Source organism: Cervus canadensis, chromosome 29, assembly GCF_019320065.1.
Source record: "Cervus canadensis isolate Bull #8, Minnesota chromosome 29, ASM1932006v1, whole genome shotgun sequence".
NCBI classification, from domain to species: domain Eukaryota; kingdom Metazoa; phylum Chordata; class Mammalia; order Artiodactyla; family Cervidae; genus Cervus; species Cervus canadensis.
In genome coordinates this window covers 483,924-509,069 of record NC_057414.1, presented here as the reverse complement: position 1 = coordinate 509,069, position 25,146 = coordinate 483,924, and the positions used below count along the sequence as shown (strand labels likewise).

General features: G+C 37.8%; 1 protein-coding gene across 2 annotated transcripts in view; it reads right to left on the bottom strand.

Annotated features, from left to right (window-relative positions):
- The window catches only part of NOX4 (NADPH oxidase 4), a 173,937-nt gene that overhangs the window by 73,670 nt on the left and 75,121 nt on the right, over positions 1-25,146 (bottom strand). For both annotated transcript variants that reach the window (XM_043452306.1, XM_043452307.1), the window contains 3 exons: positions 24,200-24,364; positions 24,021-24,083; positions 3,402-3,462 (listed from right to left, as the gene is read on the bottom strand). In XM_043452306.1, coding sequence (XP_043308241.1) covers positions 3,402-3,462; positions 24,021-24,083; positions 24,200-24,364 — 289 coding nt within the window. The remainder of the gene's footprint in view (positions 1-3,401; positions 3,463-24,020; positions 24,084-24,199; positions 24,365-25,146) is intronic.

The following is a 25,146-nucleotide window of genomic DNA, read 5'->3' as shown; positions in this document are numbered from 1 at the left end:
GATTCTCCAGGCAAGAATACTGCAGTGGGTTGCCATGCCCTCCTCCACAGGATCTTCCCAACCCAGGGACTGACCCTGCCTCTCTGTGTCTCCTGCACTGCAGGCAGATTCTTTACCACCCAGCTACTGGGGAAGCCCCAAAGGCTGGACAACAAAACGGAAACTTTGCTGCCTCTTTGCCCTGTGCCATATAGCTGCTTCATTTACTTCTTGGGTTCTCTCACAGCTGGGCATAGCAGATTAGACTCAGATTAGACCCATGAGGTGGTACCAAACCTGTCCTTTAGAGATGCCTAGGCGGGACATATAGGACTTCCCTGATAGTTCAGTTGGTAAAGAATCCACCTGCAATGCAGGAGACCCTGGTTCGATTCCTGGGTCGGGAAGATGTGCTGGAGAAGAGACAGGTTACCCAGTCCAGTATTCTTGGGCTTCCCTTGAGGCTCAGCAGGCAGAACATATTTCAGGGAAGAACTAGTCACAGTAAAACATTTCTCAGTCAGTTTAAAAAGTAAACCTCTGTTATTCAACTTCTTAAGCATCTCTTTGGTATATTTGCTATACCTACTGCTTTTAATATGGAGTAATACATAATAATCAATTCTTTTAGAATAAAAATCAATAATCCTTGATTTCAGCAATGCTATTTCCATTTTTCCTTCCATAATTATTTATATAAGACAGCTAAAACATTTTCTGAACTAAAGTGGCAGTGGCAGAATTATTTAGTGGTTCTCTGCATGAATGCCTGACATTTTCCCCCAAACCAACAAATATTTAAAGTCAACAACCAATAAAGTCTGTTAATTGAAAAGCATTTAACTGGAACTGAACTCTCTGAAGAGAATGAGCATGTTTCCCCCTCCATGGCACTGTACATTGAAAAAGAGGATAAAATTAAAACTATTAAGAACTCCTAATTGAAAAAATTAAAATAAATGATGAGATAATGACAATAGAAAATAACTTTATGAAGAAACTCAGTAATAATAGCTAGTAATAAGCCATGATAAACTTCCTCTTACCCTGATGAATTAAATTATGACTTCATTGTGCTTGTTTCCCCTCAGATATAGAATTCTATCGGTTATCATTCATTGCAAAAGTTAATTCTTACTATATTGGGATTCTTACCAGAAAAGAACTTCACTCATTTTTTATTTGTCAAACAGTGCAAAAAAACCTCTTTACTTATATCAACTAGTTCTGGGATTATGGGAATTACTATTTCTATACAATATCACTATCCTTCTCACAATGAACTACCATACTCTCTTTCGAAAGCTATCAAATAAATAATATGAACTGAAGCTTGATTTTTTTTCATTGATTCCAAATAGGTCATCACTGCTCAAATATCTTTGGATTAGTTTCGTCGTCTGCCCATTAAATTCTATGTTGCATATTTTCCCCATTCTCTTCTCATCTCCAAGTTGAGTGCTCTTTCTATAGACAAAGAATTTTATACACACTATTATTTTTAAGTGTATCACACAAACTTTTTCAACTTACTTTTCTAAAATATCCCTTCCTTGATACAAAACATCTTGTCTTTTCCTGATTTTTACAATAACTAGTCCCCCTTTATAATACTAATTTCTTAAACTGCGCTTGCAAATACATCCTCAGTTTCCAGCCTCACTCCTCCACTGATTCCTTCTCCTCTACCTTCCAGGACCAATAAGTCTTCCCTTGATCCTAACCCTGTCCACTAGCAAGTCATCAGCCCCACTTTCCCTATGATGCTTCCAATCCTTCAAATGTTTCCTAACACCTCTAAGCTGTTCTAACACCTTGTCAAGGCATTCAAGATCTGCATCAGGTTGACTCTAAATGGTTTTACCATACTACTCCCCAAAACATTATTTTTACTTCTGATAGCCTTATTTAAGAAACTTACCTTTCTTGAATAAGGGCAAATTTACCTTGCCTGATTTTTGACAGTGCTATGGGTCACCTTCTTTCTTCACCTGCCTGATTTTCAAGTTGGGCTTACACTCTATCTTCACTGTGAAGCTTCTCTTATGGCCCTAGATCACACAGACTCTGCCTTTTTCTGATTCCCTATAGTTTTCACAAACCAACTCCTAGTTCAGGACTCAATTAAAAAATTACTCTTCATTTACACTGGCATCCTCTCCTTTGAGAAACCAAAATAAACGATCAGCCAACAAGTTACCATTTACTGATCACTCACTTTTCAGTCACTCTGTTGGGCCAAGGGAATATAAGAATGAATAATATTTCTTTTATTTACTCACAGCTGTTAATACAACGCACCTCTCAGATAATAAAAATAAATCAATAGAAGAGCAAATTATCACCAACAGATTGACTATTATAAATGACCACCATTCCAAAGACACTGTAGAGTTGTTATATATATATATATATATATATATATACATACACACACACACACACACACAGATAGTACCATGCAAAAGGTCATCCAGGAACCAGATGTGTGTGATTGCAAATTAAAAGATGCTTGCTCCTTGGAAGAAAAGTTATTACCAACCTAGAGAGCATATTAAAAAGCAGAGACATTACTTTGCTGACAAAGGTCCATCTAGTCAAAGCTATGGTTTTTCCAGTAGTCATGTGTGGATGTGAGTTGGACTATAAATAAAGCTGAGCGCTGAAGAATTGATGCTTCTGAACTGTGGTGTTGGAGACGACTCTTGAGAGTCCCTTGGACTGCAAAGAGATCCAACCAGTCTATCCTAAAGGAAATCAGTCCTGAATATTCATTGGAAGAACTGATGCTGAAGCTGAAACTCCAATACTTTGGCCACCTGATGTGAAGAACTGACTCACTGGAAAAGACCCTGATGCTGGGAAAGATTGAAGGTGGGAGAAGGGGATGACAGAGGATGAGATGGTTGGATGGCATCACCAACTCAATGGACATGAGTTTGAGTAAACTCCAGGAGTTGGTGATGGACAGGGAGGCCGGGCGTTTTGCAGCCCATGGGGTCACAAAGAGTCAGACACGACTGAGCCACTGAACTGAACTGAACTGAATCCTAGGAGTTGAATATTTTGAAAGTAAATACACTAATTTTAAAAGCACATTTACTAAAACATACATTTCAATGTTCTCACTGTTGCCAGTACATCTGACAAGCAGATAGAAATCTATGATTTACAATCACATGAACAACACACTATTAACAATTACCAATATCCAAGGTATTCCAATTCCAAAAATACATCTTACAAGAAAAAAAAACACTTGAATATCAAACATGTACAAGCAAAGAAGGAAAACAAAACAACAGCTTGAGAACATACATACATTCCTAAACATGTTGGTTGTTCCATTAGTTAAACATTAAAATTATTGTATAACCTACTATTTTCAAAGCATATATTTTAAAACTCTATGTTCTACATACCTGTCCAGTCTCCTACTATCTTAAGGTGAACACCAAATGTTGCTTTGGTTTCAGTAGGACACTAAAAAAAAACAAATAAATACTGGAATCAATTCTGAATAATAATTATGTATTACCAGACTGTGATTCAATTACTACTTTTATTCTCATAGCATATCTCCAAAATCAATAGAAAATAGAAAGGAATGGACTAAAAATCTATACAGATCCTTATTAGTGGGGGAAAAATAAAGCAATGCCAAGCAGTCAATAAGACAATACCCATTTCTCTAAAAACCCATACATATTTATATAAAACAAACAATACACATAGCCTAAAACTGCTAGTGTATCTAATCACAATCTTGCTTAAGTATCCTCTGAGTTGAAATATTTATGAGGACACAGCTTTTAACCATGAAGGAAGAAATGGAGACTAATGATTTTGATGTCTTTTTCTTCACAGATATTATTATACATTTCACATCCTGATAAATTCCAGTGAAATGAAAAAAAAAATTATCAGCATGACCTGAATTCGTTATGTCCAGTGAAGGAACTCCTACGGAAAGAGTTTTATTTCACTCTCTCCCTTAATTCTCAAAAAAATCTAGAGTAAAATGGTAAGGGTACCTGGAAAAGGGAGTGAACTGTGGTACTGGAGGTAAGACAAAGTATCTGTGGTCCCATGTTTAGGAAATATAGAAAATAGCCACATAGCAAAAATGAGAGAATAATTTTCAGTTCACAATAAGAAAATGCAGAATCTCCTTTTAAGAATCCCAATCTCTTTCCACAATTCTAAAATTCAAAATTTCTCAAAAATGAGTTTTTTTAATGGCCCATTTGGTGGTACTATCCAACTGAATTGATGGGAAGGTAATGATGTGAGGTTAATGAACTTTATACAGAAGTAATTTCCTAATGAAATACCCATTTGTTTAAGATCCTGTTAAAGATCTTATGTAATATATTAAATACGTATACTTTTTATTTTTTAAAAAGCCTCATATCCTGTTAAAGATCTTATGTAATATATTAAATAAGTATACTTTTTATTTTTTAAAAAGCCTTGAAATTCTGAATTCTGAAAATACATCTAATGTAAGAGTTATGGGTAAGGGATCATGTGCATGTGACTACACAGTGTTCGTTGAGTACCATGGGCCAAAGGCACTGCCAAGTTCACTTCTAAAAGCTCATGATAACCCGGGTGAGTTGTCTTTTATAGTTAAGAAAACTGAGTAGAGTAGATCCAAGACCGAGTTTGGATCCAGGTGTGTCTGACTATACACTTAACTGTGGCAGACCACTGTCTCCACTAAAGCAAAGATATGGAAAATGGGTAAGGATTGCATGAGAAATCAAATGGAGTAGAAGGAAAAAAAGGATTTGTTGAAGATGAGTAGAATCAATATGTTGTTTAGTCAATAAGTCCTGCTCAACTGTGACCCCACGGACTGTAGTCTGCCAGGCTCCTCTGTCCATGGGATTCCCAGGCAAGAATACTGGAGTGGGTTGCCATTTCCTTCTCCAGGGCATTTTCCCAACCCTGGGACTAAACCCTGGTCTCCTGCGCTTCTCCTGCATTGCAGGTGAATTCTTTACAGCTGAGCTACTGGAGAAGCCCTTAGAATTAATGTACAACAATATAAATTAAAGAAAAATATGGGCCGAAGTTAAAGCACAGATAAAAGAAAATGGCAGAGGCTCTGAGGGCCCCGTAATACAGAATGGGTTACATGAAGCAAGTTGAAGATCCTCAAGCTCACTGTGCTGACCAATTAATAGGTCTCACAGGGATGCTCTAGGGAAAGAAATAAAGGAAGGCGAAGACACCATGGAGATATGTAAAAACTCATCAAAGAACGATAGACTGGAAGTCAGTGAAAACATTAAATAAATAGTCAGGTATTAATCATCTGTTCATGACAAATTATAAACTAAAAAGCACATGTCCAGGGTTGAGATCTACTGTAACATGGAATTTCCAAGCCACAATTTGACAGTTGGTGTTTCTAATAGGATTATTACTATGAATGGTAGTTTAAAATATCGAAACACATCAAAATATTATAAAAATTATACTATTTAAACATTATTGATACTATTAAAATGATCTTATTCTATTTATAATTTTGAATCTAAAATTTAATTATTTAAATTACATTCTAGTTTTTAATAACTCCAATCAGTTTTGTCATTAGTAAATCTCCAAACAAAATGATGTGATCTGTAAAGACCACCCACCACTTTGGCTTCACACTACTTAATGCTGGCCAGAGCCTCTATGGAGTAAAAGCTGTAGCCGCCAGAAAGCAAGGCTCTCAGCAGAGTTCTAGGCTACCAATCTGACTGTCCACATGTCTCCTGATGTTTCCCCTGCTGTGAATTAAATCTCAGGTTATGAAAAGAAGACCTAAGCCAAGAAGACAGAACAGGGAGCAACATAGTTAGTCTTTGTATGTCTGAGTGCGCATCTGGCTTGATTTAAGCTTATAATGTATTCTAAAGGAAATGTGCATTTTGCCAAATATTCACTATCTCTGTTCTATTCTTTCAGTGCAGACCCTGTGAATGATAACTACATATGATTTTAACATTCCCTCATGTCTTGTAGTAGCCTTTAAACCTCCCTCTTCTAATTGCTGGCCAAATGCATCAGGATAGCTTTAAAAGCTGATCTAGTTGTAAATAGAGGAAACTCAATATTGTTTCTCCCAAACTCTTGGGAATAATGCCTTTATAAATCACTGATACTTCCTCAAATTTGCTAGGAATTAAGAAGATAGATTTTAACAGTCTTTTCCCAATTACATCACCCCAAATTTGAAGGAGGCCAGAACAGAATAGCACACAGAATGACTTCAGCATGTGTGTTTTGAAACAATGACTGAAAATCTTAGAATCACATGTTAGTAGCTTTCCATAAATAATGTTCAGATTCATTGATGTTGTCTAAAGCAGTGTAGAGATTCCTTAATGTTGTTTAACCGTCTTTTTAAAGCTGCTTAGAAAACTTCTGAAAGGGAATAAATAATATTCATATCTATGGTTGTCTTCTCTTAGAACATTATAAAGAAATACGGTAATGACAAATTTTTAGTTAAAAACATTGAAGGAAAATATGTGTAATAAAGTTCACACTATTAAAATAAAAACAGACATTACTATTCTTCCTCAATACACAGAAATACACTGATGAGAATATACAACACATTTTAAGAATATTAACTCCTGGGAGGTAAAATTGAAGACAGAGAAAATAACTCATTTCATACACATTTATTTAAAAATTATGCCTTCTAATGTTTATGATTTTAAATATTTTAAAAGTTTAATTTAAAATATAAACATCAAAGCATTGCTGAGCCTTACTTTAGTCTCACTTAAGTTTCCTAGGTGAAGAGAATGGAGTATGGCTGATGTTGACCTTAATGTAAGTAGCAGAATAGTCATCACCTAGTTTAAGGAGAAGCAGATAAAGTGACAGAATTTGCAACAACAGCCCTGAGGAATGTGTGCTTTGATATCCTGGAGAAAAACAACCCTTTTCTTCAAATTATTTGTTCAAAATGGCATTGGGTTTCTAATGTGCTCAAATGACTAATGATTTTATAATTGTCCCACAAAAATATAAACTGATATTACATAATCATCTTACATTTGAGAACAAAATGTAAAAATGATGTCACTGCAGAAGAATTTATCCAACATGGAAAAGAAATTTAAAAGCCACAATGGGGTTTCTTTTTAAATCAAGAGATTTGCAATAAAAAATAAAAATAATTCTAAAATACATATTATAGTAAGCATTAAATTTTCAATGTAACAAATATCTTAAACCAGAGAAAATGATCAGAGAATATGATGTTCTTTAATCATTACTGTCACATCTTTATTTTTAAATCTCTTTTCCAAAGCTCGAGCTTCACATTTTCTATGCCTGCTAGATAATTTCCACCTGAAATTCATTCTAAATTGTAATACATCCAAAATCACTATTATCTTATTTTCCAAATTATCTTTTTCTAATTCCCATAAAGCTGGACACAGAACCTACATCCTACCAGAAAAGAGGTTCAAATCTCAGAGTAATGCTAGGTATCTCTCTTCCTGCCAGAATTCTTAAACTTTCAAGTTCTTTCAAATCATATTACCAAAGAAAAGGTCTGATCATAGCACTCTCCTATTGATTAAGCTTTTGTATCCTTCTATAGGAAAATACATTTTATAGGCTTCCATGGTGGTTCAGGTGATGAAGAATCTGCCTGCAGTGCATGAGACCTGGGTTTAGTCCCTGGCTGGGGAAGATCCCCTGGAGAAGGGAATAGCAACCCACTCCAGTATTCTTGCCTAGAGAATTCCACGGACAGTGGAGCCTGGTGGACTACAGTCCATGTGGTCGCAAAGAGTTGGACATGACTGGGCAAGTAATACCTTCATAGGAAAATCCACATATTCTTTCTTTCTTATAGTCTATGATCAACCACATTTGTTCCAAACCCTTTCCAGTTTTATATTCCATTGTTCCTCTTTGAGTCACTCTAATCCAGCTAAACCAACATGGATCAACTACTATATTTTCTTGTCTCTTCATTTCCCCACATACTATTAAGAATGACTTCATTTCCATTTCTCATACTGAACACTAGCAATTCTTTAAGACTTATCTCAAAGGCCACCACTTTCATGAAGAAATCTCGTTTTCCCATGCTACAAAAATTCTTAACTTCCCTGAAATTCTAAATTATTTGACTATTACATCCTTTGATTCCACTTCTTTAATTTTGTGTAATTTTTTTCTGGTATTAATAGACTTAAGTGTCTTGAGATCAAGAACTACTTCTAAATCATTATATATTCCACAGCATCTTATGCTTAGCAGATATGCATTCAAGTATCAGTTAATGAAACACTGGAGAGTTAACCTGAGAGTGAATAAGGACTTCAACAATGGGCGATTCTTCTAAAATTTATTCAAACATTCAACATATGTTTTAAGTATTAAAAAGTTATAGGAGCTCCTGTAATTTCACAAATGAGGACTGTTCTAAAAGTAAAACAGGAGATAATGAGCCAGAAGTGCAAAATCCATCACAGTTAGTGTAACATCTTGACTCTAAACATTTTGACAAATATAGCATTTCAGTATTTACTGTTTTACTTGAAGGAAAAATTAGTATGTAGTCATATATTTGCATGAAAAAATATGCTAAATATTAAGCAGAAAGCTCCTGGAAAAGTATGTAAATGAGATTTTTGCTAACTTCAATAGAATGTGTGCATTTATCTTAACTCCCTCAAAAAAAACCCACTAATAGTTTAGGAATATAAAAATACAGACAATTCATGGGAATAATATCAACAATGGAGAGGTATAAGCATATTTTGAAAGATAAAACGTGGATGAGATGGTGGTTTGGCAACTGACTGAAACAAATTTCAGAGCTGAAATCCCACTATCTTCAAAAAGGGGATCACCTTGAGAACAAAGTCCATGCTTCCTACATAAGTTTGGGAAAACTCAAGTCTTAGAGACAATAGGAGAAAGCTGAGCTTGGATTTACAATTTAAAAAGAAAAGAGAAGTGTCCATGTCTGTATATGGGATAACCTGATGCCCCCAGCTTACCTCACCCCAAGCACACGCCAGGCAACTCTATCCCCAGAAAACCAAACACAAGTTGGACAAGCAGAGGTGGGCCAAAAAGGGCTCAGGATGCAGGAACAATCCACACCGTGGAAAGGAGTGCTGAGATGTCATTCACGTGCTCAGGAAAGATTTAATACTAGTAGACTAAGTGCCATTTCCCATTTACACCTCCCAAACTGAGCTCTACAACTCCTCATCATTACCTGCTCTCTCCACAGACCTCCCTATCTTAGTTAATGCAACTCCAGTTGCTCAGACCAAACCAAACCAAACCAAACCAAACTTTAACTCCTCTATTTCCTCCACGTACCCAGTCTACCAAGAAACTCTGCTAACTCTAACTTTCAAATAGATCAGGAGCTGACACCAGCTGCACTCTGAGCATCGTCACACCCCGGCTGGAAGGCCACGGCTGCCTCCAACTGGTCCTCTGCTCTACTCCTTTCGCCCTTCGTCTTAACACAGCAGCTGGAGTGACCCTGATAAACAGTGAGCCAGATGATGTCCTTCCCCCACCCAGAGACCTCCAATGGCTCCTTCCTCTCTCCAAGTAAAAACGAAAGCCCTTGCAGTGCTGTAGAAACCTACCAAATCTGACTCCTCGTGATTTCTGACCTTACCTCTTACAACCTTTCCTTTGTCTTAGTGTATTCCAGACACACTGATCTCTGACCCCTCCAACTCACTCACACACACACAAACACACCCACACACACACCCACACACACACACACACACACAGATACAAGTCAACAGATATCAACTATAACTTAAGGTGAGAACTGCCTGGTGTTTGAACAGAAAGATGACATGATCTGGTTTTCACTTCAAAATAATCACCCTGGTTGCTTGTTAAGATTAAATAGTAGGTGAGTAAGGCAGATGGATGGAGAGATGCCCGGAGGCTATTGAGAGAGCAGCAGACAGGACCTGGGTGACAGCCACAGAAGCGGTGAATATACTTCGGAGGTAGAACCAAGAAAATCTGTGGGTGGACTGTGGACTACGCTTTAAAAAAAAATGACGAAAGTCAAGAACAATGTCCAGATTTTCCACTTGAGCAACCTGGGCGACCAAGCCAGTATTAACTGAAGCAGGAGAAGATAGGTAAAGATTAGCTCAATTTTAGAAATGTTAATTTATGACATCTCTTAGACATACAAGTGGGAGTTCCTTGTAGACAACTGAATATGGGTTCTTGAATTTCAGAGGTGGGGCCTGGGATGGAGATATAAATTTGGAAGATGATAGTATACAGATACATCAAGATAAGATTAGATAAGACCATTAGAGAAATGAATCTAGCTGGAGAGGAGAAGAAATTCAAGGAATGGACACTGGAGTGTTCTTATATTTAGAGGTCATGGGATGATGAGGAATAGCAGGAAAAAAAAGAAAAAAAACCTGAGTAAAAGTACCCAGAAACCTAGGACACAAACCAGGTGAGTGAATATCCTGGAAGCCAAATGAAAGCAGTATGTCAATAAAGAAGTGATCAGCTGGGCCAAATGGTGCTGAAAGATCAATCCAATTGAGGACTGGGAAATGACCCTTAGACCTAGAAATAACATGGGCACTGTTGACCTCAAAAATGTTTAAGTAGAGTGGCATGGGCAAAAATTGGTGGATTTAAGAGAGACTAAGAGGAGAAGAATTAAAGCAGTGAGAAATGGGGCAGTAGCTGAAAGGAGATCTTAAGTCAAGCAAGGATCTTATATCGATCATTGTCTCTTTGGTACCTAAGTAAAAGGAAGCATTCAAAAATACCAGTTGAATAAATCAAGCTTAATACTAAACAGGTTTGCTCTGAATACACTGACCTATTTGAATTCACCTATCATGCAGGCTCATATCAGGCACCAAAAAAATATTTTCTCCAGGAAAAAAGTCGAACTAGAAAAATTAGATAATGTTAACTAATAAACAATTAACTTTTCAGAGAATTCAGATATGCTGTTAAGTTTCCTGAACACTAGTGACCTCCTGGAGTGATTTCTATCACCGTGCCTGCTCTATGTTTAAGACACATTGTTGCCTTGCTAATCTATCATCTATTTCAGCTGAGTTTCTAATGTATCTAAACTAAAGATTTGTTAAACCCTAGAGAAAAGCAATTTTTAAGAGTCAAATAGATGAGACCAAGACCCAAGATCAAAACAACTGATGCAGACTTTCTGGTTTTATTTAAATCCATGGAATTAAATACATAATAAAAATAATTTGCCAGTCTTAAGAAATCCATGGCCATTCTTGTCTGGTTTTCACTGAAAACAGGAAAGACTAAACCCAAGTGACTGGATGGAAGATGAAAAACAAAAAGCAGAAAAATGATGGCAAACGCAGGCATGCTATGTAAAAGTACAGACAATAACAAACTAGCAACTAGACTTTCCTGTGACTCATGGAAAAATATGTGAAATCAGGTTATCCAAGCTTAAAAATAATGAATCATACAACTTAGAATACAGATGTCAGGAAAGCACATGTGTAATTTTGGATAAAAACAATAATGAAAGGCTATAGAGATGTTATGAAAACTTCAATCAATTACTACTATAAAAATCATATTCTGTATTATTTGAGAATTCACATAAAATTAATTAATATCTACCTCAGTTAAATACTAAGAGATATTACACTCAGTAGTAAGCAATAGGTTTCATGCTTTCTTAAATTTGGGCTTTTTAAAACTATCTCTGATTTATGCTTCAAATTAGATGAGAACATTCCTTAATGCATTTGTTTTGGTAGAAAATTCAAACTTTGGTAATTACAGAGAACAGCTAGAACACACTTAAGAGATCAACTACTTGGTCAAAAATAAAATGAGAATTCTACCCAAGATTTTAAGCCAATCAAGATTGAAAGATGGAGAAGAACCAGAAAACTTAAAGTTTGACTTCAACTTTGTCACTTTGGTTTCTTTGATCCTTTAAATAATTTATGCTTTAGGTACCTCCTTCCCCCGCAGTAGCCAAAGAAACAAGGAAATCTGCTGTTTGGACTACAATTTTTTAAAGTTCAAGAACTTTCGATAAACTAGAATTTATAAGTGTCTCAAGTTTTAAAAATAGAATTATCTCACAAAAGGTATATTTTAAAACATCTTTTACATATTTAAAGTTATAAAAACATATATACATATATAAATTTAAAAATATCTATCTGCTAGTCACTCAGTTGTGTCTGACTCTCTGCGACCCTATGGACTATATCCCGCCAGGCTCCTCTGTCTGTGGAATTCTCCAGGCAAGAATACTGGAGTGGGTTGCCCTTTCCTTCTTCAGAGGATCTTCCCGACCCAGGCATCAAAAGCGGGTCTCCTGCATTGCTCCAATACTTTGGCCACCTGATGTGAAGATCCAATTCACTGGATAAGACCCTCACACAGGGAAAGACTGAAGGCAGAGGAGAAGAGGGTGACAGAGGATGAGATGGTTGGACGGCATCACTGACTCAATGGACATGGACTTGGGCAAACTCTGAGAGATGGTGAGGGATGGGGAAGCCTGGCGTGCTGCAGTTCATGGGGTTGCAGAGAGCTGTACCTGACTTGGCATTTAAACAACAACAACATCTAAGCGTCACGTATGGTGGAAACTGCTGCGCTGTTCAGGTCCTCCTCCCTTCTCCCTTTGGCCAGTTTTCTGGATTTCATCTCGCCTGTCTCCTAGCTGCTAAAAGTGTTGCCTGCTGAGTTCACTTCTGAGACTCTCCAGAGGAATCACCATTCACAGCAGAAAGCTTCTCCACCCATGTCTAAGTATCAAATCCAATGACTGTAATTTGGGAGTACAAGTTCAGGACTATCATTTTCCCCCCAGAGTTCCTGTGTGACCTGTTGAGGCCTCTGTCGCATCTGCATCACAGCTGAACTTTTATCTTGCCTCCTCTGTCCCTCACTCCTTACCATACGTGGACCTGTGCCTCTGTGTGCGGGCATGCTAAGTCACCCAAGTCGTGTCCAAATCTTTGCAACCCCACGGACTGTAGCCCAATAGGTTCCTCTGTCCATGGGATTTTCGAGGCAAGAATACTGGAGTGGCTTGGCACGCCCTCCTTCAGGGGATCTTCCTGACCCAGGGACTGAACCCATGTATCTTACGTCTCCTGCATTGACAGGCAGGTTCTTTACTACTAGCACCACCTGGAAAGCCCTTGATATAAGCACACTCCCTGACAAATTTCTGGCATGCAAATCTCTACTCCCAATCTGTTTTCCTGGAAACCCAACCTGAAACATCTCATCCTAAGGGCTAGTAAACCACAAGAGGTACCACCAGTCCTTCAAATGACCGTTTCTAAACCACTCTGTGGCCACAGCTCAATCAGTCATTCCATGATGGAGAAAGAAGCAAAAATCAATTAATTTAATTACAATTTGGCTGGCCAGTCATTATCAGAAAAATAAACTATAACTTCTAACAGACTGAGAACTTGCTGTGTACCAAGTACCACACTTAGCACTATGTTACATCTTTCAAACTCATATTCAGAGCTACACTGTTGTTGCCCAGCCACTCAGTCATGTCCAACTCTTTGAGACCCCATGAACTGCAGCAGAACAGGTTTCCCCTGTCATTCACTATCTCCCAGAGTTTGCTCATACTTATGTCCATCCAGTCAGTGATGTCATCCAACCATCTCATCCTCTGCCACCCTCTTCTCCTCCCACCTTCAATCTTTCCCAGCAACAGGGTCTTTTCCAATCAGTCAGTTCTTTGCATTAGGTGGCCAAAGTATTGGAGCTTCAGCTTCAACATCAGTCCTTCCAATGAATATTCAGGGTTGATTTCCTTTAGAGTTGACTTGTTTGATCTCCTTGCTGCCCAAAGGACACTCAAGAGTCTTCTCCAGCATCACAGTTCAAAAGCATGAATTCTTCAGCACTCAGCCTTCTTTATGGTCCAACACTCACTTCCATACATGACTACTGGAAAAACCACAGTTTTGACTATACGAACCTTTGTTGGCAAAGTGATGTCTCTGCTTTTTCATATCCAGTCTAGGTTTGTCATAGCTTTTCTTCCAAAGAGCTAGCATCTTCTAATTTCTTGGCTGTAGTCACCATCTACAGTAATTTTGGAGCCCAAGAAAATAAAGTCTGTCACTATTCCATTTTTTCCCCACTTATTTGCCATGAAGTGATGGGTCTAGATACCATGATCTTAGTTTATTGAATGTTGAGCTCTGGTTATTTTTATTACACATGCTTTATAAAGAAGTAAACAAAAGATAAGTGTGTTAATTATCTTGTCCAAGGTCATAGTACTAATAAGTGGTAGATCTAATCCCAGTTGTTCAGGATTCCAAAAATCTATGGTCTACACAAGACTCTCTGATCGCCATCAACTTTAGTCACCAAACATGTGCCTGCTGACTGTACCCTGAGAGAAGGTAAGTGCTACAGCAAAAAACAACCACAACATTCTGAAAAGACCCACCAAATTAGTATGCCTTCTTTATGTAGCAAAGTCAATGTCAAGTATAAGAAATGATGAAGCACTTTATTTAAGTAATGAAAACTCCAGTCTTTGGGTTTCTATTAAATCAGTGCTCTAAACTTAGCTTTATTTTGACTGAAATTATGAAAAACACTACAGTACTTCTGTACCTTATCTTTGCACTAACATTTTTGCATTTTCAGTTGTAAAAGCATAATCTGCATTTCTATGAAAACATACAAAACCTTCTAGATTTAACACCCAAAAAAGATGTTCTCTTCATTATAGGGGACTGGAATGCAAATGTAGGAAGCCAAGAGATACCTGGAGTAACAGGCAAATTTGGCCTTGGAGTACAAAACGAAGCAGGCAAAGGATAACAGAGTTTTGCCAAGAGAATGCACTGGTCAAAGCAAACATCCTCTTCCAACAACACAAGAGAAGACCCTACACATGGACATCACCAGGTGATCAATACTGAAATCAGATTGATTATATTCTTTGCAGCCAGAGATGGAGAAGCTCTATAGAGTCAGCAAAAATAAGACCGGGAGCTGACTGTGACTCAGATCATGAACTCCTTATTGCCAAATTCAGACTGAATAAAGAAAGTAAGAAAAACCACTAGACCATTCAGGTATGACCTAAATCAAATCCCTTACGATTATACAGCAGAAGTGGCAAACAGATTCAAGGGATTAGATTTGATAGAGAGAATGCCTGAAGAACTATGGGCGGAGGTTCATGACATTGTACAGGAGGCAGTGATCAAGACCATTCCCAAGAAAAAGAAACGCAAAAAGGCAAAATGGTTGTCTGAGGAGGCCTTACAAATAGCTGAGAAACAAAGAGAAGTGAAAGGCAAGGAGAAAAGGAAAGATATACCCATTTGAATGCAGAGTTCCAAAGAATAGCAAGGAAAGATAAGAAAGCCTTCCTCAGTGATCAATGCAAAGAAATAGAGGAAAACAACAGAATGGGAGGGACTAGAGATCTCTTCAAGAAAATTAAAGATAACCAGGGAACATTTCATGCAAAGATGAGCACAATAAAGGAAAGAAATGGTATGGACCTAACAGAAGCACAAGATGTTAAGAAGAGGTGGCAAGAATACACAGAAACTATACAAAAAAGATCTTCATGAGCCAGATAACCATGATGGTGTGATCACTCACTTAGAGCCAGACATCCTAGAATGCGAAGTCAAGTGGGCCTCAGGAAGCATTACTACGAACAAAGCTAGCGGAGGTGATGGAATTCCAGCTGAGCTATTTCAAATCCTAAAAAATAATGCTGTGAAAGTGCTGCACTCAATATGCCAGCAAATTTGGAACACTCAGCAGTGGACACAGGACTGGAAAAGGTCAGTTTTCATTCCAGTCCCAAAGAAAAGCAATGCCAAAGAATGCTCAAACTACCACACAATTGCACTCATCTCACACGCTAGTAAAGTAATGCTCAAAATTCCACAAGCCAGGCTTCAAGAGTATATGAACCATGAACTTCCAGATGTTCAAGCTGGATTTAGAAAAGGCAGAGGAACCAGAGATCAAATTTCAACATCCACTGAATCATCGAAAAAGCAAGAGAGTTCCAGAAGAACATCTACTTTTGCTTTATTGACTACGCCAAAGCCTTTGACTATGTGGATCACAACAAACTGTGGAAAATTATTAAAGAGATGAGAATACCAGACCACCACCTGACCTGCCCCCTCAGAAATCTGTATGCAGGTTGAAAAGCAACAGTTAGATCTTGATATGGAACAACAGACTGTTCCAAATTGGGAAAGGAATACATCAAGGCTGTTTATTGTCCCCTTCCTTATTTAACTTATATGCAGAGTACATCATTGGAAATGCCGTGCTGGATGAAGCACAAACTGGAATCAAGATTGCCGGGAAAAATATCAATAACCTCAGATACGCAGATGACACCACCCTTATGGCAGAAAACAAAGAAGAACTAAAGAGCCTCTTGAGGAAAGTGAAAGTGAGAGTGAAAAAGTTGACTTAAAGCTCAATATTCAGAAAACTAAGATCATGGCATCCGGTCCCATCACTTCATGGCAAACAGAAGGGGAAACAATGGAAACAGTGACAGACTTTATTTTTTTGGGCTACAAAATCACTGCAGATTGTGTGACTGCAGTCATGAAATTAAAATACGCTTGCTCCTTGGAAGAAAAGCCACCACCAACCCAGACAGCATATTAAAAAGCAGAGACATTACTTTGCCCAACAAAGGTTTGTCTAGTCAAAGATATGGTTTTTCTGGTAGTCATTCATAGATGTGAGAGCTGAACTATAAAGACAGAGCCAAAGAATTGATGCTTTTGAACTGTGGTGTTGGAGAAGACTCTTGAGAGTCCCTTGGACTGCAAGGAGATCCAACCAGTCAATCCTAGAGGAAATCAGTCCTGAATATTCATTGGAAGGACCGATGCTGAAGCTGAAACTCCAATACTTTGGCCGCCTAATGCAAAGAACTGACTCACTGGAAAAGACCCTGATGCTGGGAAAGATTGAAGGCAGGAGGGGAAGGGGATGACAGAGGATGAGATGGTTGGATGGCATCATCAACACAATGGACATGAGTTTGGGTAGGTTCCTGAAGTTGATGATGGACAGGGAGGCCTGCATGCTGTAGTCCATGGGGTCCCAAAGAATTGGACACGGCTGAGCTACTAAACTAAACTGAACTGAATCTCCAGTTTAAAAATTAGATGAAATTCAAGCAACTTGAATTTGTGATCAATGTATATTTTATATATTTGAATTCTCCTTATATTGACACACTATATTAAAGTAAGTATTAGACTTTTCTAGCAGGGGAATTTACTTGATTTTCAACTTTCCACAATATTAGAAGTGCTTAGTAGTGTGAACAATATAAAACTTTCAATTGCATATATCTCCTGAAAATACATTTTTATAGTTTCAGTAAATTTCTCTTTAAAACAATAATTATTTTTTGTTGACTCCAAGTTATGTCCTAAACCAACAGGATTTTTGGAAATAGGAATGCGCTGAACATGGCCAGGTGTGAGGCAGGAGACAGCCAGGGTAGAATAGCTGACAACACACCTTTCAGCTGGGCAGGTCTGTGTTTCTGTCTTGCCTGTGTCACTAATCAATTATGTTATTTGATATCTTCGAGTCACATTATTTTCTGCATCATATAGAGTTAACAATACACATCTTTGGAATTGTAGAAGAATTAAATAATGTAATATTTTCAAAGTTTAAGAAGGAACCTCTTAGGCATTTAATTAGTAGGTACTGTTATCCTTGAAAAGACAAGATGTGTGTAAAATTTTAGAAGGGTTTGGCATATGGGAAGTCACTTTGTTTTGCTTTGTTTTATTTCAAAGGAATCCATAAAGGAAGCAGCCAGTGAAAATGCTTGAAAAGCATTCATTTTACATGTAAGTGCCAAATAGAAGTAATTGAACAAAAGAAGGAAATGGCAGGAAAAGACAGTAAATTAACATAATAGCATAATGTAAAATTTAGCCCAGAAATGTTTTTGCTTTACTCAAATTCATTTCCAGGCAGCAAGACGATTCACCTCTTTTCATTTTTATGAAAACAGAAACTCCCTTAGGGGATGGTATGAGTGAGCCAGCTAGCAAAATCCCAAAATCTGGGAGGGCTGTAAGCAGTTTCCTAAGCCTACACAAAATGCATGGTACACAGATGGTCTGATGAAAAGAATCTTCCTTTGCCTTGAAAATTCTTTTGGAAACCAACTATTGTTGCAATTTAAAATATATAATTATTTTTAAACAATAAAACCTTAAATTGAGGTTTAATAGGGCATAATCAAAACATATGAAAAAAAAAACCATGTTTAAAATAAGAATGGATGTGAACATAAAACATACATTTGCAAAGTCAAGATCTATTTTGACCTACAGGTTGCAAGGCAAATCTAAGAAATTCTGAGAGCACTTGGCAAATGTTGTTCAGTCATTCAGTCATGTCCAATTCTTTGTGACCCCATGGACTGCAGCACAGCAGGCTTCCCTGTCCTTCAGCATCTCCTGGAGTTTGCTCAAAGTGATGTTCATTGAGTTGGTAATGCCATCCAGCCTCTCATCCTCTGTTGCCCACTTCTCCTGCCTTCAGTCTGGAAGCATCAGGGTCTTTTCCAATGAGTAGGCTCATCTCATCAGGTGGCCGAAGTACTGGAGCTTTCCCTTCAGCATCAGTCTTTCCAAAGAATACTCAAGTTTGATTTCCTTTAGGACTGACAGGTTTGATCTCCTTGCTGTCCAAGGGACTCTCAAGAGTCTTCTTCAGCACCACAGTTAGAAATGTCATATTACAGAAATTAGGAACAAGTAATTTTCCATTGGTAGCCCTGAGAATGGGGCAGTAGAAGTGAAAAATGACCTGCTGGCTCTGACCAGATGTTCTCAGTAAATTGTTTGCATTTGTCTTTGGTGTTCCTTCCCCAGCCACCTTTGTCACAAGTACATTTCCTGCTCCTCTTCGTAGCTAAATAGTCATCATGACCTTAAAGATTAGACTCAGAATCTGACTGGAAACCTGGCTCTTTGACTGACAGTCATGTCAGCCATGGCATTTCTTGCTTCTCCTTAATTCCTCTTTTCCTTTTCTCCGCCTTTATCTTTCAAGTAAGAGATGGGAGGAAAAGATAATCCATCTTTTAAATATTTTTCAAGGTAAGTCCCAAACACTGATTAGATATTAAGTGTTTTTCACTCTTTCAACAGATATATATTGTGTTACTCTATGTACCAGACACTGAACTATGAATGTATCCTTCAAAGGGCTCCTGAATCTTACGGTCTAGGAGGAAATGTTAGTCATTCAGTTCTGTCTGATTCTTTGCAACCCCATGGCCTGTAGTTTGTCAGGGTCCTCTGTCTGAGGGATTCTCCAGGCAAGAATACTGTTGTTGCTTGCCATGCCCTTCTCCAGGGGATCTTCCTAACCCAGGGATTGAACTTGGGTGTCCTGCCACGCAGGCAGATTCTTCACCGTCTGAGAGACAGGCATTAAACAAGTAATTTAATGGCACTATTTATTGGAGAGAATATGCAGTGTCTTATAAGCGGAAAAGGTCAAGAGAATGTGTGGTATTTGGGGTGTGAATAAATGGAAGACACAATAATTTGTTCCCAGGGCAAAGAGATTAGTTTAGACAAAGAACTTAGAGTGAGAAAGTAAAGATGGGTTAAAAAAATGGATGAATAAAATTTAATGGAACTATTTGTTAAAGAATGTTTGAAAACCATTAACGGGGTTAAAGACATTGTGAATTTTTAAGTGATATATAGTAAGCACTATTTTCCAAACTCTTTTAGATCCTTTTTCCCTTGCTTTTTCTTCAGAGAACCATGTTCCTTTAAGAGAACCAAAGAAGAGGCCTAGAAGCAGCAGAAAGAATAAAGAAAAATCTTGTCTTAATTGAAGAAAGTAAGAGAGAAGAAAAACTATGATGGATACAGAATCCCAGGCATCCACCCTTTTCGCCTCATCCAACACATTCTGATGGAGAAGGAAATGGTAACCCACTCCAATATTCTGGTCTGGGAAATCCCATGGATAGAGGAGCCTGGCGAGCTCCTGTGTCCATGGGGTCACAAAGAGTCGGACAGGACTGAGCAACTGAACAATAAGAACAAAACTTTGAACCTTTTAGTCATATTTCTACACGTTGGGATTTCAAGGCTTCCGCATCCTTCACTGTCTCCCAGAGTTTGCTCAAATTCATATCCATTTTGAGTTGGTGGTGCTACCTAACCATCTCTTCCTCTGCCGCCCTCTTCTCCTCCTACTTTTAATCTTTCCCAGCATCGGGGTCTTTTCCAATGAGTCAGTTCTTTGCAACAAGTGGCCAAAGTATTGAAGCTTCAGCTTCAGCTGAATGAATATTCCAATGAATATTCAGGACTGATTTCTTTTAGGATGGACTGGTTTGATCTCTCTGCTGTCCAAGGGACTCTCAAAAGTCGTTTCTAGCACCACAGTTTGAAGGCATCAATTCTTCGGCGCTCAGTCTTCTATATGGTCCAACTCTCACATCCATACATGACTACTGGAAAAACCATAGCTTTGACTACGTGGACCTTTGTCAGCAAAGTGATATCTCTGCTTTTTAATATGCTGTCTAGGTTTGTCATAGCTTTTCTTCCAAGGAGAAAGTGTCTTTTCAATTTCATGGCTGCAGTCATCATTGGCAATGATTTTGGAGATCAACAAAAGAAAATCTGTCACTGTTTCTACTCTTCCCCCTTCTACTTGACATGAAGTGATGGGACCAGATGCCAAGATCTTCATTTTTTAAATGCTGAATTTTAAGCCAACTCTCCTGTTTCACCCTCATCAAGGGGCTCCTTACTTCCTCTTCATTTTCTGCCATTAGAGTGGTATCATATCTGAGGTTGCTGATATTTCTCCCAGCAGTCTTGATTCCAGCTTGTGATTCATCCAGTCCAGTTTTTTTCATGATGTACTCTGAATATAAGTTAAACAGGGTGACAATATACCGTACTCCTTTCCCAACTTGGGACCAGTCTGTTGTTCCATGTCCTATTCTAACTGCTGCTTCTTGACCTGCATACAGGTTTTTTAGGAGACAGATAAGTTGGTCTGGAATTCCCATCTCTTTAAAAATGTTTCAGTTTTAACTGATCCACACAGTCAAAGGCTATTGTCAATGAAGCAGAAGTAGATATTTTTCTGGAACCCCTTCCTTTCTCTGTGATCCACCAAATGTTTATAATTTGACTCTGGTTCCTCTGCCTTTTCTAAACTCAGCTTGTACACCAGCAAGTTCTCAGTTCACCTGCTGCTAAGACTAGCCTCAAGGATTTTGAGCTTTACCTTGCTGAAAGAAAGTGAAAGCGTTAGTTGCTCTGCTGCTGCTGCTGCTAAGTCACTTCATTCATGTTCGACTCTGTGTGACCCCATAGATGGCAGCCCAGTAGGCTCTGCCGTCCCTAGGATTCTCCAGGCAAGAACACTGGAGTGGGTTGCCATTGCCTTCTCTGGTTAGTTGCTCAGTCTTGTCCAATTCTTTGTGGACCTATGGACTGTAGCCCGCCAGGCTCTTCTGTCCTTGAATGCAATTTGGTAATTGATAGAGTATGGTACGATAGTTTGAACATTCTTTGGCAGTGCTCTTCTTTAGAACTGGAATGAAAACTGACCTTTTTCAGTCCTGTGGCCACTGGTGAGTTTTCCAAATTTGCTGACATATTGACATATTGAGTGCAGCACTTTAACAGCATCATCTTTTAGGATTTTAAATAGCTCAGCTGGAATTTCATTACTTCCACCAGCTTCATGCACAGTAATGCTTCCTAAGGTCCACTTGCCTTCACACTCCAGGATGTCTGGTTCTAGGTGAGGGATCACACCATCATGGCTATCCAGGTCATTAAGACCTGTCTGTATAGTTCCTCTGTGTACTCTTGCCGCCTCTACTTAATACCCTTTGCTTCTGTTAGGTCCTCATTTCTGTCCTTTATCACGCCCATCCTTGCATGAAATGTTCCCTTGGTACCTCCAGTTTTCTAGAAAAGATCTGTAAAAAGAGAAAGTCTTTCCCATTCTGTTGTTTTCCTCTATTTCTTTGCATTGTTCACTTAAGAAGGCTTTCTTATCTCTCCTTCTAGTCTCTGGAACTCTATTTTCAGTTGGGTATATTTTTCCTTTACTTCCGTGCCTTTCACTTGTCTTCTTTCCTCAGCTATTTGTTAAGCCTCCTCAGACAACCCCTTTGCCTTTTTGCATTTCTTTTTCTTTGGGATGGTTTTAGTCACTGCCTCCTGTACAATATTATGAAGTTCCATCCATAGTTTTTCAGATGCTGTCTACCACATCTAATCCCTTGAATCTATTCTTCATCTCCACTGTATAATCATAAGGGATTGGAAAAATAACTCCTGCTTTTTCTTTAAACATTTGACACTTTCTCTCAGTTTGTGTTGTTCCTTAAATACAAATGTTTCTGGCCTAGCCATCATCACATGTACATGCTCTCAAGGGGCAAATTCACACTGCAAATAAAAATTATAACACTTGCTAACATAAACTGACATATGCTTGATACTTTTCACATTCCAGATTGTGTTCTACGTGCTTTATTTGTAGTATTTCATTTGAAATCATAAGGTGTGTGTGAATAGCTACTGTCTTTATAATAATATTACACTAAGAAATGAATGTACAAAAAAGATGAAGTAACTTGACAAAGGTTTCCAAGCTTTCAACTTGAATAATACATCACATTTAACAGTGGTTCCAATAGGGGCTTTCCAGGTGGTACTAGTTATAAAGAATCTGTCTGCCAGTGCAGGAGACATAAGAGACACGGATTCTATCCTGGGTAGGGCAGATCTCCTGGAGAAGTGCATGGTGACCCACTCCAGCATCTTGCCTGGAAAATCCCATGGACAGAAGGGCCTGGAGGGCTACAGTCCATGGGGTCACAAAGAGCTGGACACAACTGAAATGACCTGCAGACAGCACAGCCAATCCCGGCAGAACTCCATCTCTAAACCTTTGCACATCAACATGCTGTTTTCCTGGACCTCCCCTCATAATTTGATCAATTCTAACATGAAAATATGTTGTCCTTATCTCAGTTACTTTTGTTAGAAACTGAATAAAATCTTAACTTCCATCAACAATGGAAAATATTAAATAAATTACACTGTTTCTACTGTGACATACAGTGATTAAAAATAATGAGGCATTTACAAATACAGTAACATGGAAAGTTGTCCACAACCTATTGGTGAGTGAAAAAATAAAACTTTAAAACAAAGGATCCAGCAAACGAATGGCAGACACCCATATATGCCAAAGAATGTAAGGAAATATCGGTAAGACTATTTGTCAAACTTAAGAACAGGACTTGGGAGCGGGGTAATGAGGAAAAGTTATGATGTGATCCTATATGCTTCTGAATTATTTACTTTTTTCATAATGGGCTCATGCCATTTGTATAAGGCAAAAAATAACATTATGGAATGGGCTAACAATATTTGATGATACCATGATTTAGCCAGATTTCCCCGCATTATTTGTTCTATTTTATTTTTCTGACTTTATTTTCCTTTTCCTTCTCCACACACAGCCTAGATGCCAATTACACTGAGCTTTTTCTTTTCTAAACATTTTCTTTTGCTTCCATCTCAACCCACAGTACTCTATTTCCTTAAATTTAATCTCTCTAAAGAAAATCATGCACATTTTATAATTTCATACATATTTTATAAAAAGAAGAGTCCAAATATTCAAGAAATTTTCTGCATTTTGAATCAAAAAGATTTCATAAATTAAACAATATTTCCTGAAGTTTAAATTTTTAGAAAATAATTAATAGTTACTAAGTTTCTGTCTAGGTAATTATATTTCTTGTAAAAAGATGGTTTACTTAAACACTAAGGATATTGTGACAGCCTTGAATGATTTTTAGAATGAGGTGGAGTGCACACACACACAAAGAGAAAGATGCATTTCATTCTAAACATTAGAGAATCAAAAAACAAGTTTCTTACCATTGTGAGAGTAAATGGATGGTTTTCTAATGCAGACACACTGGGACAATGTAGAATAATGTACTAAAAAGCAACAAACAATTTTTAAATGACCAAGAAAGAAGTTCAAATATCTTAATAATGCTAATTTTGAAAAAACAGATAAAAGGTATTTTAAAAGTTGCTGGACATTGACTTACCTGGCCAGGTCTTGCTTTAAAATTTTCTTTGACCATTCGGATTTCCATGACATCTGATGGATGACTTGTGACTGAGATGATGGTGACTGGCTTATTGCTCCGGATACACCTGTAAAGCCTTTCAGCACAATATAGGCACAAAGGTCCAGAAATCCAAAGCCAGGTCTAATGGAGAATTTTTGAAATATACTTTAAGAAATACTTGTGTTATAGGACTCTTTATATCCTGCCTCACTGCTTATTTGACACATTACAGTAATAATACAGCAATGATAATTTAATCTGTATTTGAAATAACAAAGTGTAAAGAAAAATGAGTAAAAAGCAACAGATGCTCACTGCAACTTACTGAAACAAGAGTAAAGTATAAAATAGAAGGGAAAGTAATGTCTGGACCCTACCCTCAAGCCACTATCAAGGGTATAACTACCATTAACAGGTAGTTTATTATTTCATATATCCTTCTGGGCCCACAAGAAATATATGTTGTATAGATACAATATCTTTCTCTAAAGGAAGAAGAAAGAGAAGTAAAAGCTTAAGTAAATCTGGAGTATTTTAGTAAAAAATGTACCAGTCTAATATTTGTTTAAAAAAAAAAAAGAGAACGGTAGGTATTTTTAATGCACACAATATGCATGCATAATATACATATACAAAATGTACACCCAATGTGAAATATGTATATGTACATATTTTTAAATACGGGCATACCACATGTGTTGTTCACAATTTACTTTTACATAATATAACATGAACAGAAGATACCATTTAGAATTTGGAAACCATGACAATTTTGCATGTATGCTGGAGGCATAACGCTCATCCCAGGATAACTGCATAGCCTATGTGGTCAACCTTTCTCCTACAACTACACACTTTATCTCTCTCAACACTTGGAGGCCCCCAACCCAAATGTATTTTCATGGTCACCTTTTAAAACCTAA